General features: G+C 38.8%; 1 protein-coding gene across 1 annotated transcript in view; it reads right to left on the bottom strand.

Moving 5' to 3' along the window:
• Positions 1-17456, bottom strand: part of SENP7 (SUMO1/sentrin specific peptidase 7) — a 210737-nt gene that overhangs the window by 188754 nt on the left and 4527 nt on the right. Inside the window, exons 2-3 of the mRNA XM_011955045.1 lie at positions 7272-7321; positions 133-231 (exon numbers count right to left, since the gene is read on the bottom strand). Of these exons, the coding sequence (XP_011810435.1) occupies positions 133-231; positions 7272-7321 (149 nt within the window). The remainder of the gene's footprint in view (positions 1-132; positions 232-7271; positions 7322-17456) is intronic.

Here is a 17456-nt window from a genome sequence, read left to right as displayed (position 1 = left end):
CTCGGCCTCCCAAAGTGCTGGGATTACAGGCATGAGCCACCATGCCCGGCAAAAATTCAGTTTTATTACAATATTTTAAACATACCAAATAAAACTATATACTTAAAAGAAAATAATTTTAATTTTATTTACCCCCTGCAAAGGGAGATTCCAGCATTCTGAGCTTCTGAATTTGGACAGTGGTGATTGAACATGGACATCCTCTGGTTTTGCATTTAACATCTTTCTTATCTGAAAATAGGATGAGAAAATAATTAGTTTAATTGAACTATATACAAGAGCTAATTCAGCTAACAGAACCATTATATTACCCTGCATTAATAATTTGCTAACAGTTTTAAGGAGTTTTAAATTCAGTGCTTAATTCATATGCAATTAAATATAATTTTACTTATAAAAACCCTCTCCTTGACTCTGAAAGTAGATAAATGAAGAATCACAAAAGCTTCCTAACTATTCTCTTACCTGCTGTCTTCTCCCCTTTTAACCTTTCAAATGTCAGCCCCAGAGTTCTCTAATACATAAAACCTAATTATGGCTGCAATACTTAAAATTCAACAACGGTAGCCATTACTTACAGATAAAACTCTTTACAATTGCAAAACTCTTTACAGTCTGGGCTCTTTCACATCACACACACATCAAAACTACAACCCAACCACGCTGAATGAATCAACCTTCTTCAAATACATCACATTATTTCATATCTCTAAACCTTTGCATATACTGTTCCCTCAATCTAGAATGCTCTTCCTTCTCTCCCTAGTGAAGTACTCCAGATTCCTGTCAAAATTACTATTGTATCTACGCAACCATCACTGCCACACCACGCGTTCCTGAAACAGAATCAATGGAACAGATCAATGGAACATTACAAAGAACTCTGAAATAAGACCACACACCTACAACAATCTCGACAAACCTGACAAAAACAAGCAATGGGGAAATAATTCTCTATTTAATAAATGGTGCTGGGAGAACTGGCTAGCTATATGCAAAAAAATGAAACTGGACCCCTTTCTTATACCATATACAAAAATTAATTCAAGATAGATTAAAGACTTAAATGTAAAACCCAAAACTATAAAAACCCTACAAGAAAATCAAGGCAATACCATTCAGGACATAGGCACAGGCAAATATTTTATAACAAAAATGCCAAAAGCAACTGCGATAAAAGCAAAAATTGATAAATGGGATCTAATTAAACTAAGGAACTTCTGTACAGGAAAAGAAACTATCATCACAGTGAACAGACAACCTACAGATTGGGAGAAAAATTTTGCAGTCTATCCATCTGACAAAATTCTAATATCCAGAGTCTAAAAGGAACATAAATTTATAAGAAAAAAAAATCCCCATTAAAAAGTGGGCAAAGGATATGAACAAACGATTCTTAAAGGAAGACACACATGTGGTCAGCAACATCACTGATGACTAGAGAAATGCAAATCAAAACGACGAGACACTATCTCACACCACTCAGAATGGCTATTATTAAAAAGTCAAAAAACAACAGATGCTGGCAAGGTTGTGGAGAAAAAGGAACACTTTTACACCACTGCTGGGATTGTAAATTAGTTCAACCATTGTGGAAGACAGTGTGGTGATTCCTCAAAGACCTAGAGGCAAAAATACCATTTGACCCAGCAACACCATTACTGGTTATATACCCAAAGGAATATATATCACTCTGTTACAAAGATATATGCATGCACATGTTTGCTGCAACACTATTCACAATAGCAAAGACATGGAATCAACCCAAATCCCCATCAATGATAGACTGAATAAAGAAAATGTGGTACATAGATACCATGGAATACTATGCAGCCATAAAAAGGAACACGATCATGTCTTTTGCAGGGACATGGATGGTGTTGGAAGCCGTTATCTTCAGCAAACTAATGCAGAAACAGAAAACCAAATAATTCATGTTCTCACTTTTAAGTGGGAGCTGAATGATGAGAACAGATGGACACAAGGGGGGAACAACACACATTGGGGCCTGTCAGACAGGTAGAGGGAGCATCAGGAAGAATAGCTAATGGATGCTGGCCCTAATATCTAGGTGATGGGTTGTTCTTGCAGAAAACCACCATGGCACACACCATGGCGACCTATGCAACAATCCTATACATCCTGCACATAGTACCCCTGAACTTAATTAAATAAAAGTCAAAGAAAAAAGTGTTCACCACTGTTTCCCTGGTTACTTATGTCTAATGGAGTATCCAATACATGTTGAGTACCCAATAAATATCTACTGACCAATGCTTTAATCAATTAGATTTCAGAAAATAATGTTCATTACATATAGGTAAGTAGGAAAAAACAGATTACAAGACAGTATTTTGTGGTTTTCTATTTTTTAATATGTGTTTCTCACAAAGAGACAAAGTAGAAGGACACACATCATAGTATTAATTCTGGTTGTGTCTGGGTGGTCTTCTTTTTGTTTAACTGAACTTTAGAATATCTCTACAATAATCCAGTGTCATTTTAGAAATATCTCTTAAACATGTATTTATTTATTTGAGACAGGGTCTCACTCTGTCACCTAGGCTGGCATGTAGTGACTCAAACATAACTTACTTCCTGGTTCTACCTCTTGGTTCTACCTCTTGGGCCCAGGCAATCTTCCTGCCTCAGCCTCCTGTGTAGCTGGGACCACAGGCATGCACCATCATATCTGATTAATTTTTTTATGTTTTGTAGACACAGGGTCTTAGCTTGTTGCCCAGGCTAGTCCCAAATTCCTGGGCTCTGGGGCTCAAGCAATCCTCCCACCTTGGCCTCCCTAAGTGCTGGGTTTAGAGGCATGAGCTCCCACGCCCAGCCAAACACTTCAAACACTTTTTTTTTTTTTGAGACAATCTCGTTCTGTTTCCCAGGCTGAAGTGCAGTGATCCTCCCACCTCAGCGTCCGAAGTAGCTGGGATTACAAAAATGCACCACCATACCCAGTTAATTTTTGTATTTTCAGTAGAGATGGGCTTCCGCCATCTTGGCCAGGCTGGTCTTGAAGTCCTCACCTCAAGTGATCTGCCCACCTTGGCCTCCCAAAGTACTGGGATTATAGCCATGAGCCAACCTGCCAGGCCCAGGCCAAACACTTTAAATTCAACATGTGTTAGTATCTTCTCCCTGTATCCACCAAAGCTCTTATCCTTTTGGTAATTTATTTCCACTAGCAGCCTGGAGGAAAAGGCAGTAATATAAACTACTAACAATAATGTAATACGCTAATTTTCTAAGAAAGTCTACATTTTTTAAATGCACTACCACAACTTTATGTATAAATTATGGGATTAAGAAATAAGTAAATACATTGTTGATAATGAGAGACAGAAAAAAAATAAGGAAAGAGGAAAAGCTAGAAAAAGCCTTGTGGTGTGGGACTGGAATCAGAAGTGTCAGTATTCATTTTTTTATATAGATAGGCAGATAGAGAAATAAATACAGATACATGTGTTTGTGTGGGAAAATAGAGATATGTATGTTGTATGTGTGAACATATATTTTTCTAGTCTTGTCTGTTGAGAAAGCCTAAAAACAATGACATCCCAGTTGCAAGTATACCTAGCACACAGACCTGGGTTTCTAAATATCATCCTTCAATTGAAAGAACCAGGACTCCCTGGGAAAGTGGTTGATTCCAAGCCTGGGGCAGGGAAAACACAAGATAAGCATCTTGCAGTGCCAAAAAATATACAGTGTCAGAAAGTAAGTGTTCAAAAAAAAAAAAATGATACGAGCACATCAAAAGGGTACAGCCAACATGAAAGATCTCCCAAGGCTGGAATACTTTGACCAACAAACCTATAATGACAGTAGTGGATTATAACTCATAGAATAAACTAAATAGTCTATGAGTCTATATTGATAAAAATAAGTAAGTGAAGCCAGGCACAGTGGCTCATGCCTAGAATCCTCACACTTTCAGAAGCCAAAGAGGAGGACCTCTAAATAAATATATAAGTAAGTTGGGGAAGAGAATCAGCTCTGCCTTACAGAATAATTTTTATTTTGTAGAGACAGTGTCTCATTCTGTTATCCAGGCTGGAATGCAGTGGTGCAATCACGGCTGACCACAGCCTCAACTTCCCTGGCTCAAGCAATCTTCCTATGTGAGCCTCCCAAGTAGCTGGGATTCCAGGCATATGGCAAGATGCCCAACTAATTTTTGTTTTTCGATATGGGGTCTCACTGTGTTGCCCAGGCTGGCCTCAAATTCCTGACCTCAAGTGATCCTCCCACCTCAGCCTCCCAAAGTGCTGGGATTACAGTTGTGAGCCACCACACTGGTCCCTTATAGAAAAATTTACATTCATAAGTCTATAATGAATGAGCAAAAGAGAAAACCACCAAAATACCACAAATACAAATGTGCAGGCAAGATACACTGATAGATGTTAAAATAGTAAACAAAAGTTTGAGATAAAATAGTATATTTGCACAGATTCAAAGCATCTCCCCTAAGATATTTATTAATTATAAAGAGGAGAAAAGTAACTTTACAATGGAGCAAACAGGCAGATACCATCTTAACCAAACAATCAAGGCTGGCATTACCAGCACTAAGATATATCACTATCATGTACCCCCTGATATAATGCACTAAGAAGGGCACCATCACTTCTGTGGTATTCCTCCCAAAAAGTCATAACCTTAATCTAATCTTGAGAAACCTGAAATAAACCCAAAGTGAGAGATATTCTACAAAATACTGTCCAGTTTTCTTCGAAAGTGTCATGGTCATGAAAGAAAAAAGACTGAAGAATTGTCACAGACTTAAGAAAACTAAGGAGACCTAACAACTAAATGCAATTTGGGATCCTGGATTGGATCTGGCAACAGAAAAAGGACATTAGTGAAACCGAAGGAATCCAAATGATGTCTACAGTTTAAAGCAGAGGTCCCCAACCCCCAGGCCAAGGACAACACAGCAGGAGGTGAGCAGCATGGGAGCCTTAGGGCCTGAGCTCCAACTCCTGTCAGATCAGCAGTGGCATTAGATTCTCATAGAAGCACAAACACTATTGTAAACTGCGCGTGCAAGGGATCCAGGCTGCACGCTCTTTATGAGAACCCAATGCCTGAAGATTTGAGGTAAAACAGTTTCATCCCGAAACCATCCTCCTGACCCCTGTCCATGGGAAACTGTCTTCCACGATACTGGTCCCTGGTGCCAAACAGGTTGGGGACCACCGGTTTAAGGTACTGTATGAATATAAATTTCTTGTTTTTTAGAATCATACTGTAGTTACATAAGATAATAACACTGAGAGAATCTGAGTGAATTGTACAGAAACTCTGTAAAATTTCTGTAACTTTTCTGTAAGTCTCAACTTCCTTGTAAACCAAAAGTTTAAGAAACACTGTAGTACATCTAAAAATCAGAAAGAGAAATAGATTAATTCAGTATTAATTTCTAATGGCAGGATTTCAGATTAATTGCATGAATAATGCAACAGTCTAAAGCAGGATATTTCACTTCACTGGATATATTAAAAACAAAAATAGGAGTAGTTAATACAGAGGTATTTCAAAGTGGATATGATAGTATTCATCCTGGCAATGTAAGATTTTTTTTTTTTTTGAGACACAGTCTCGCTCTATCACCCAGGTTGGAGTGCAATGGCGCAATCTCAGCTCACTGCAACCTCTGCCTCCCAGTTTCAAGCGATTCTCCTGCCTCAGCCTCCCAAGTAGCTGGGACTACAGGCACCCGCCATCATGCCCAGCTATTTTTTTTTTTTTGAGACAGAGTCTCGTTCTGTTGCCCAGGCTGGAGCGCAGTGGCACGATCTCAGCTCACTGCAAGCTCCGTCTCCCAGGTTCACACCATTCTCCTGCCTCAGCCTCCCGAGTAGCTGGGACTACAGGCATCCTCCACCACGCCCCACTAACTTTTTGTATTTTCAGTAGAGACAGGGTTTCACCATGTTAGCCAGGATGGTCTCGATCTCCTGACCTCGTGATCCACCCGCCTCGGCCTCCCAAAGTGCTGGGATTACAGGCGTGAGCCACCAAGCCCAGTCAATTTTTGTGTTTTTGTCGAGATGGGGTTTCACCATGTTGGCCAGGCTGGTCTTGAACTCCTGACCTCAAGTGATTCTACTGCCTCGGCATAAGATTTTTTTTAACCTCCTATTTACCCCACTTAAACTAAATCCAGAGTTTTAAATGGAGAAACCACACCAGGCAAATCTTAAGCCAAAAAAGAAAGAGTATCTAAAGCCATACTTTCTATACGGTCTTCTAACGTACTCTTGATTTCCTCTCACTGTCTTCCTTTATGAATTCTTCTTTGTTAAATGCTATAACTATGTAACATGAAGATGTATCATATTAAAGTTCTCTGTGCATATCTTAGACCGCTTCATAGAAAAGGGTTTAATAAATTCTTATAATGTAAATCAGGATATTACTGCATTTAAAAAACAAAATTCTAGAAAAAAAAATTATCTCTATATGCCAGGTATGGTGGCTTATGCTATAATCCCAACACTTTCAGATGCCAAGGCAGGAGGATTGCTTGAGGCCAGGAATGTGAGACCAGCCTGGGCAACACAGCAAGACAAAAAAATTAAAATTAGCTGGTCATGGTGGCACATCCTTGTATTCCCAACTACTTGGGAGGCTGAGGCAGGAGGATCACTAAAGCCCAAGAGTTCAAGGCTGCAGTGAGCTGTACTTGAGCCTGGGCAACAGAGAAAAACCCTGTCTCTTAAAAAAAAAAAAGAAAGAAAGAAAAAGATTATCTTTCTTAAAAGGAATTAATTTTTTGAACACTTGCTATATAGGTAGAAACTTCATTTTGCTTGTTTTGCTACTCTTGGCATATGTAGAAGAAATAAATGAAAAAAAGAGGCTTAAAAGGACATATTTCCAACAGTAATATTCAGCACATACCTTGAGTACGACTATTCTGCATCTATAGCATCACTAATGAATGAACATTAGGTACTCTAATAGATTAAGTCATCAAAGAAATGTTGTGCTATGTTTTAAATAAAATCTAAAATGAGCTCTGGAAAGTGTATTGGTCATCTGGTCTGGAAAGTATACCAGTCAACGATTTAAACAAAGTTGGTAGAAGGGTTTCCTGGTTAATCTTCAGTTAATTAGAATACACCATTCTCCCAAAACACTGATTCAAGTTTTATACTATTTTCTTTAAAATGTTATTAAAAAGACAAACAGCAAAATACTTTCAGTATCAGTAACTCCAAAGATAATAGATTAAAAGCAAAACAAATGCATACCTCCGATAAATCAGAAGATGACTTTTTCCTTTTTCCTTCTGTGGTGATTTCTACAAAAGCAAAGATGTGGTAAAAATTATCGTTTAACATCTAAATGAGATAAACAGTTTGATAAAGGAGATTCTTTCACATTCATTCCTTGTTTTAAATTAACTTGTTAGATTTAAATTTACACTGATATATTTTACAGAAACTGAAGGGCTAAACATAAAAGTCAAAAAATAACTACATGTCAGAAGAATAGCAGATTCTCACACAATGTCTCCAGTAAAATATATATATATACACACACACACACACACACACACACACACACACACACACACTAGAAAAGAAAGAGGAAAACTTGGCTCTAAGAACTAAACAAATTCCCTGGCTAAAGACCTTACACCTAGTAGTAGAACCATTTGATCAGACAAATTCTTATAATGGGGGGAGGTAGAAGCAGGTGAAATTCTAGAAGTTAGAAGTTGAGAATATTCTATAAAAACACTTTCAGTTCTACTACATATCTAAGCATGCTGTGCAACTGGGAACAGTTTAACTGTCTTTTACTCGCCAACATTTTTCAGACTTGCTGTGGATTTTTCTGAGTCCTAACTTCCAATCAGCAAATATTAATTCAATGTCTATTATGTGCCCTGACACTGTGCTAGACAATGAGTACAGTATAGTGGGCAAATTAGGCAGAAGTTCCAAACTTTCCTGGAACTTATAGTCTACTGGAATATATCACAGATTTTACTAAAAAAAAAAAAAATGGCAGAGATTCATATATATAGTCACCTGCTTGTGACAAATGCATGACTGCAATTCCATAGGAAAGGGATGATTTTCAAAATAAATGATGCTGAGGCAATTTGATAACCAAATGGGGGAATAACACCCTTGACTACCTCACACCACACACAAAATTTATTTGAAATGAATCATAGATTTCAATGTCAAAGATAAAAACAAAGCATCTCGATTTAAATAGGAGAATATCTGCATCACCTTTGGGTAGGCAAAGATCTTTCAGAGAGGGCACAAGTAGTACTAACCACAAATGAAAACGTTAACAAACTGTACTTCATGAAAATTAAGAACTTCTGATCCTACTGTAGCTCATGAACATGATGCCTGGGTGTTCACACGCATCTGTGAGATGTGGCACCTTGAACCTTGTTACCATGTCAGCGCATCACCCATCTGACATGAAAGAAAAATAAAGAACCACACTGGATTAGCGGCGTTTTTGTTTTGTTTTGTTTTGTTTTGTTTTTGAGATGGAGTTTTGCTCTTATTGCTCAGGTTGGAGCGCAATGGCGCAAATCTTGGTGCACCGCAACCTTCACCTCCCGGGTTCAAGAGATTCTTCTGCCTCAGCCTCCCGAGTAGCTGGGATTACAGGCATGTGCCACCACGCCAGGCTAATTTTGTATTTTTAGTAGAGGCAGGGTTTCTCCATGTTAGTCAGGCTGGTCTCCCAACCTCAGGAGATCCGCCCACCTCGGCCTCCCAAAGTGCTGGGATTACAGTGAGCCAAGGCGCCTGGCCTGGATTCGCCTTGAGAAAGAAAAAAGGAAAAAAAGAAAAGGGCAGGCACAGAGGCTCATGCCTGTAATCCCAACACTTTGGAAGGCCAAGGCATGGGGATCACTTGAGCCCAGGAGTTTGAGACCAGTCTGGGCAACACAGTGGGATCACATCGCTACAAAAATATTTAAAAATTAGCTGAACATGATAGCACATGCCAGTAGTCCCAGCTACTCAGGAGGTTGAGATGGAAAGATCACTAAAGCCTGGAAAGTTACAGCTGCAGTGAACCATGACTGCAACACTGCACTCCAGCCTGGGTGACAGAGTGAGACCCTGTCTCAGATTAAAAAAAAAAAAAAAAGAACTTCTGTTCATCAAAAATCATCAAGAGTGAAAAGGCATGTCAAGATTAAAAGAAAAATACTCATAATACATGCATTTGTCAAAGAATTAATAACCAGAATATATAAAGAACTCCTAAAGCAAAAGCAAGATAATCCTATCTTCAAAACGGACAAAAGTGTGAATAGGCACTTCACAAAAAAGAATATCCAAATGGCCAATAAACATATAAACAGGTGCTCAATTTCATAATCATTAGGGAAACGCAAAATTAAAATGGCAATGAAAACCATTAAACAGCCTTTAGAATGGGTAAAAGTAAAAAGATTGACAACGCCAAGTATTGGTGAGAGAGTGGAACTCATATGCTCTTGCTAAGAGTAGTCCTTCACCAGCATCTACTGAAGTTAGACACCTGCCTATGCAATGTCCAACAATTACACTTTTAGATAAATAACCAACAGAAATAAGAATATTCAGGTATTTTTGTTCTTAATATCCGAAAACTGGAAACAATCCAAATATCCATCAAGTATGGATAAACATATACATGTAATGGAAAACTATACAGCACTAAAAGATAATGAATTATTGCTATGCACAATATGGATACATCACTCAGGCAAGCTTAAAGGAAACCAGATACAGAAGAGTATATGATGCTATTTCTCTGAAATTCAAGGAGAGTTAAAATAAACCTATGGTAACACTAGTTAAAACAGTGACGGGGGCCAGGCATGGTCGCACACACCTATAATCCCAGCACTTTGGGAGGCTGAGGTGAGTAGATCGCTTGAGCTCAGGAGTTTGAGACCAACATGGGCAAAATGGTGAAACTCCATCTGTATAAAAAAAGTGTGGTGGTGTGCACCTGTACTCCCAGCTACTCAGTAGGCTGAGGTGGGAAGATCACTCGAACCAGGAAGTTGAGGCTGCAGTGAGCTATGATGGCACCACTGCACTCCAGCCTGGGCAACAGAGCAAGACACTGTCTCGAATTAAAAACAGAAAACAACAACAAAAAAAGCCACTGAACTATATACTAAAGATATGTGTACTATATGGTACTTAAAATCAGAAATAATAACTAATAATAACTAATTAAATATAGACTATCCAAAAATCGATATTGCTGAAATGGTTTCTTCTAAGTTCATAGTACACAGCATTAGTTTCACTATATAAACCACGTAATGTTTTCCTGATCTAAAAAATTATTTTTGGGCCAGGTGCAGTGGCTTATGCCTGTAATCCCAGCACTAATGGGAGGCCGAGGTGGTTGGGTCACTTGAGGTCAGGAGATCGAGACCAGCCTGGTCAACATGGGGAAACCCGTCTTTACTAAAAATACAAAAAAAAACTAGTTGAGTGTAGTGGCAGGCACCTATAATCCCAGCTACTCAGGAAGCTGAGGCAGGAAAATCGCTCAAACCCAGGAGGCAGAGGTTGCAGTGAGCCAAGATCACGCCATTGCACTCCATCCTAGGAAACAAGAGCAAAACTCCATCTCAAAAATATATATATATATTTTCACCTCTATATTTAAGCGTTTGACAACTTCAGATTTCAATAAACTAGACTCAGGTTGACTACCAAAAATAAAGAATTTTTTAAATAAGTGATAAAGTCTTTATCCTGTAGAAATTCATTTTGTAGTCAATTTTAAATTTAACAAAACACCTATCTATATATACACAATGGAATACTATTCAGGAATGAAAAAGGAATGAACTCATGTCTTTTACAATAACACAGAACTGGAAACCTTCATCTTCAGTGAAACAACTCAGATTAGAAGCTCACATCTATATTGCCAACACTTTGGGAGGCCAAGGCAGGGTGACTGCTTGAGCCCAGGAGTTTGAGGTCAGCCTGCACCAAATGGTGAGACCCTGTCTCTACAAATATTTACTTGAATTAGCTGGGTACAGTGACACCACCTGTGGTCTCAGTTGCTCGGGAGGCTGAGGTGGGAGAATCGCTTGAGCCCAGGAGGTTGAGGCTGCAACGGGCCGTATTTGCACCACTACACTCCAGTCTGGACAACAGAGTGAAACCATTTCAAAAAGAAAAAGAAAAAAGAAAAAAAAGAAGAACTCAGAAAGTCAAATACCACATATTCTCACTATAAGTAGGGACTAAATAATGTGTGTACCCGTGGACACAGAGTGTGGAATAACAGTCATTGGAGACTTGGAAGGCTAGGAGTAGTGCAGTGAGGGATGAGAAATTACTTAATGGGTACACTATTCAGCTGATGATTGCACTAAAAGCCCAGATTTCACCACCACACAATATACCCACATAACAAAGCTGTACTTGTACCCCTTAAATTTATACAAATAAAAGAATAAATCATTTTTTAAAGGAATATCAGTTCCTTAAATTTGAATTTGCAAATTTATATCCCCAAAATATCTCATTGGGTTAAAAGTGCTTCCATCCTGTTTTGTAGTATGTTCCCCCTATTTCCTTTCATTAATGCTATTATGAATTCCCAAATGTTTATGTTTTTTTTTTCTTGGCCAACTTTGTCTAATAAAAAAATTTACAGTTTTTTTATAACTGACTTGGTCCATCTTATACCAGGTTAGCTCTGGAGTGTTTAAATAAGCATATGACGTGCCTCGACTTGAGACTGTATGGTATAGTTATCATGCTTAAGGGTATATATTTTAAAGCTAGACAACCTAAATTTGTATCTTGGCTTACTAGTTGTGACTTCTCTGAGTCTCAGTTTCTCATCTGTAAAACGGGAGAGAATATACGCCTTTTTAATTGTTAAGATTAAACTATGATAGTCTATATTAAGGCATTTAGCATTACGTCTAACAAATAGTTGGTGCAAAAGAAATGGTAACTATAACATTTTATAGTCAAGTATCTCCCTTTAGGAGACTGCAGTATTTTAGCATTAGCATATAGGAAAATCTCTCCAATTACCCTCATTCTAAATACGCGAGTCAAAAAATTAAAAGCATAACTTTCCCCATTCAGTCACTTATTTTTTTTTTTTTTTTTTTTTTTTTGTGAGATGGAGTCTTGCTCTGTCACCCAGGCTGGAGTACAGTGGCATGATCTCAGCTCACTGCAACCTCCGCCTCCCAGGTTCAAGCGATTCTCCTGCTTCAGCCTCCTGACTACCTGGGACTACAGGCAGGACATGCCTGGCTAATTTTTTATATGTTTAGTAGAGAGAGGGATTCACCATATTGGCCAGGCTGGTCTCCAACACCTGAGCTCAAGTGATCTGCCCACCTTGGCCTCCCAAAGCGCTGGGATTACAGGCGTGGGCCACTGCACCCAGCCTATTTATTTGACATAATAGTAATTATCATTGCCTGGCATTATCCTAAGTGCTATAAACAAATTATTTTCCTTAATCCTGACATCATGAAATCAATAATGTATTATCTCCATCTGATAGATTAAGCAATTAAGGTTTGAGGGATCCAAATAACCTGCCCAATGTTACCACAGTGATCCATCACTGGTCATATTCCAGAGATGATACTCTAAACCAGTACACTCTAGGCATACTGGATGCTATGGGGAAATAAAATCAATGACAGTCCCCACCACAGTGTTAATAGTATAGCACTAGACATTAGACAACTCAGCAAGCTAGAATATATGATGGAATCTGAAAACATCATATAAGAGGCATAAAGACCCACAGAAGTGCAGAAACAGGCATAAATTTAAGTTTGAGTTAAGGAAATGGTTCTTGGAAAGGCACAACTGAACTGAGCTTGGGCCAGGCATGGTAGCTCATGCCTATAATCCCAGCACTTTCGGAGGTCAAGGTGGGAGGATCGCTTGAGGCGAAGAGTTCAAGACCAGATCAGGTAACACAGCGAGACCCCATCTCTACAAAAACTAAGTTTTTTTTTTTTAAATAACCAGGCGTGATAGTGTGTGCCTATAGTCCTAGCTACTCGGGAGGCTGAGGCAGGAGGATAGCTTGAGCCCAGGAGTTCAAGGCTGCAGGGAGCTATGATCATGCCACTGCACTCCAGCCTAGGCAACAGAGCAACATCCCACTTCAAAAAAAAAAAAAAGAACTGGGCTTTGAAGAATAAAGTTTAACCAGGCAGAAACGGGTGGAGCCAGGCACAACTCAAGGGTGATTTACCAACACAAGCACACACAAACTAGGGTGAAGCAGCCCACATCAGCCAGATTCATAAACTACTGAAAACCCAAATGAAAGTTATTCATCAGGAAGGCATTATAACAGAATTCTAGTCTGGATCTTTGGAGCTACTCAATCTTAATCGTAACACATTCTCTGTGTTACCATGCCCCCTTAACTTACTTTTCAATCCTCTGCCTTCCATCATCAGGCCTAGGAATCACCACCAAGATGTCAATCTCTATAGCCTATCACCTTCTTGTTATCACACCTCATATAATTCAATTCTACCCCCTCATCTACATCTTCTCCAACTCTTCCCTAGTTTACTAAATTCTTTTCCAAAGTCAATACAGTTTCCTTAAATTTTGAATATTTTCTTTGAACTTCTCCTCCACCTTAACTAAATTCTAGCTTTTTATTAGCTATATTACTTTGTTAAAACTCTCCCACTTATAAAACAGAAGTAGAGATTAACAATCTCCATTGTTTCCTGTACGGGGGAGACAAAAAAAAATTTTCTTCCCCACCACCACCATCTCCCATTAATATTCTAACTTTATTGCAATAATTCCTCCTTTACAATTGACATAAATTGGAGACATTCCTGGCTGGGCACAGTGGCTCACACCTGTAATCCCAGCACTTTGGGAGGCCAAGGCGGGTGGATCACGATGTCAAGAGATCAAGACCATCCTGGCCAACATGGTGAAACCCCGCCTTTACTAAAAATACAAAAATTAGCTGGGCATGGTGGCATGTACCTGTAGTCCCAGCACCTGTAGTCCCAGCTACTCAGGAGACTGAGGCAGGAGAATCACTTGAACCCAGGAGGCAGAAGTTATAGTGAGCTGAGATCACGTCACTGCACTCCAGCCTGGAGACTCCATCTCAAAAAAAGAAAATGGATATATTCCCTTGCCCATATTTATGACTGCCATCTACTGACCCAAGATCCTCTCCATGTCTAGAATACTCTGATTCTTGGTTCATAGTTTAAGTATGATCAAAATTCACCGTCATTCTGAAGCACTAAAATATCCATTAACCAACTCACTCAAAACAATGGAATCATATTCATTTAATGGTACAAACTTCTAAATATCTCCATTTCAGCAATATGCATTCAAGAATGGCTTTAAGGAAAACTCAAGTTCTCAAATGCAAGCCTTTCATTCTATACACTGTCTTCCTCACTCCCACTAAATCCACTCTTTGCCCTTACATCTTGCCACAGCCTTCAATTCTAAGTAAAATTAAACTCATTTTTTTTGCAAACTCTTGCTTCTGTACTGCTTGGCACTACTAAGTCACAAAGTATTAACAGCTCCAACTACTATAAAACTCACACTTGTTTTAACTAAGACTGCAAGAGTACTTAATATGTATTCATCCCTAATTGACCTATCTTGCATTCCCAGTACCATTTAAAAGCCCCTTTCTCTAAAGATTACCTTACTATTTCATTTAGAAGCCATAACTGCAGTATCTTTAGTCCCAAGATATGTCTATATCTTTATCCATCTTTTCTCCTTTCCCTATGTCTCATCAAACTGTTTTTGACGCCATCCGTCTCTCCCATTTCTTCCAGGACCTCACTCCATTATCTCCTACCTGATATATATTCAATCTTTCCCTCTCCACCCCTTTCCTGCTCCCTACCAACCTGATTTAAGTCTCTCACAATCTTAAAAAAAACAAGCCTTTCTACCTAATTTCCTACTCAAGCTTGTTCTAGAAATCTTTCCTTCCCATCTCATTTTCTCAGCTTACTTTTGCTGCCCCATTTCCTCACCGCCATTCATTCGTCTAGCCTTTTGAAATTTGACTTTTGTCTACTAGTCTACTAACCACTCTTACCATCAGTAAAAGTGGCCTCCTAATTGCCAAATCCAGCACCCTCATGCTACTTTAACTCTCTGAAATGCTAACATTTCTTTTTTACTCTCCCCCCTATCTTCCCAAACCTGTCACATTCCTAATCTACCTAACTGGTTAGTAGTATCTCTTCCTCCCTACTTTGAAATTAGTTGTACGTCATTTAAGACCTTCCTCACTCTATATTATTTTTGTTGGCAATTCCATTCATTCCAATGACTTCAACTAAGATCTCTGCAAATAATGCAGCTTTATCATAACTAATTGTAAGTTCTCATCTTGAGCTTCAATTATCATTCATTACACTTTCAATGCAAAGTAAACATCACCTGGACCTACTGAAAGGTTTAAGACAGTTATACCATCAGGGACACTAGTAGCAGTAAATGAAGTTAAAACTATAGATCTTATAATTAGAGACCACATTTTGAATCCTGTTTCTTACTAGCTATTACTAATCTTTATCCTGCCCCTAAATTCCAGTTCTCTCATCTGTAAATGAAAAACAATTACCTTATAAGGCTTTTGAAAATACTGAAGTTTCCAAAGTTCTTAGCACAGTGTCTAGTGCCTAAGTACTTAAAGAACGTATGTATCCTTAACTGCAAATGAGAGTGACACAGGTCTCCAAGAATGTTGCCTGAAGAAATCAGTTGAAAGTTGGTTCAAATTTACTTGACGTTTCCTATTTTGATTCAAAAAATTCATTTGAAAATTGCAATCTATGATTCTAATTTATCTGTGCTATATTTTTGTTAACACTTTTGTCATTCTCCCTTACTCCCATACACTTTATCATTCAACTTCAGTGAACCTGTCTCTGATGCCAGCCATCTTTTAACGTGGATCACCATGTAATATACTGCTTTTAATGTTATAGTTATCAGTTATGTGAGTCACAAATACATGTGTTTAGCTTAAACCAGCTGGAATTGGGTTTCTGCTACTTGCAACTGAAAAAGTTTTGAGCAGTACACTGTGAACATTTTACAGTTCTTCCTTGTTTAGGAGATAGTTTAGGGGCTGCAGCCTAATGTAGTCTCACAGACAAAACTTCAAATTTTGGGTTTTATTTTATCTTTCTACTGCTACCCACCCTCCTTCTACCTCTTCTTCCTGTTTTATTAATCAAACTCTTCTGTGTATTTAGGAAACTTTGATGACTATAAATGTCACATCATAGCCGGGTGCGGTGGCTCACGCCTGTAATTCCAGCACTTTGGGAGGCCGAGGCGGGTGGATCACCTGAGGTCAGGAGTTCGAGACCAGCCTGGCCAACAAGGTGAAACCCCATCTCTACTAAAAATACAAAAATTAGCCGGGATTGGTGGCGGGTGCCTGTAATCCCAGCTATTTGGGAGGTTGAGGCAGGAGAATTGCTTGAACCCAGAAGGCTGAGGTTGCAGAGAGCCAATATTGAGCCACTACACTCCAGCCTGGGGGACAGAGCAAGACTCTATCTCGAAAAAATTTTTAAAAATTAAACCATGCATGGGTCCCTGTGCAACTGCATAAGTTATATACCCATGAAGCTGGTCTGATTGTCAACCCTAACTTTTAATGACAATCCCTTCTGTTTCCATAGCCTGACATTTGTAAAACAACTCTCACGTTCAAGTGTAAACTTTGCTCCCAATTTGCCCCCAGAACTGATCCCATCTCTACCACTGTGCTTTCCTCCCTGCCTTCACTGGCAGTGGAGACCACAAGAGTTCCTCTTAGAGAAATGCTGACACCTTCATCTGTTCTTATAATGCTATTTTTTGCTTATTGAAAATGGGCTTTGTTTCCTTGATCTTTTGTGTTTAAAATTTCCCCTCTTTATAAAGTCTTCACTAATCACAGGTAAGATAATAAGTTCTCATCTATTTCCAGTGTTTAATCTGACACTCATGTAGTATCCAGGCTACTGTTTATGCAGAGTGTAACTATGGTTGCTACTGCTGCAGGAAATGTTAATGGTGGTGGTGGCAGGTACCACTTGCTGAGTGCCTAGGCACTGTGGTGGGCATTTTACAGTCCTAAAAATTGATGACTAAGTGATCCCACTGTTATCTGATGTCCTTGTTCTTTATATTTTAGTCCTATTCTTCAGCACCTTCTCCAAAGAAAAAGGAAAGGAATAAGGGGGGAAAAAAGCAAACCGTAGGTCAGACAATTTTGCTACTTGTTAATAGAGTTGGTAACAAAACTGTGACTGTTTAAAGAAAGATATAAATAATTACCTGATTACAGCTTCTCTATTATCTATGCATTTCATTTATTCTCCTGACCTGTGATGGATAAACTGGCCATTAGGTTTATCTGTA

This window comes from Colobus angolensis, unplaced genomic scaffold, assembly GCF_000951035.1.
Source record: "Colobus angolensis palliatus isolate OR3802 unplaced genomic scaffold, Cang.pa_1.0 Scaffold393, whole genome shotgun sequence".
NCBI classification, from domain to species: domain Eukaryota; kingdom Metazoa; phylum Chordata; class Mammalia; order Primates; family Cercopithecidae; genus Colobus; species Colobus angolensis.
This window is presented reverse-complemented; position numbering and strand designations above follow the sequence as displayed.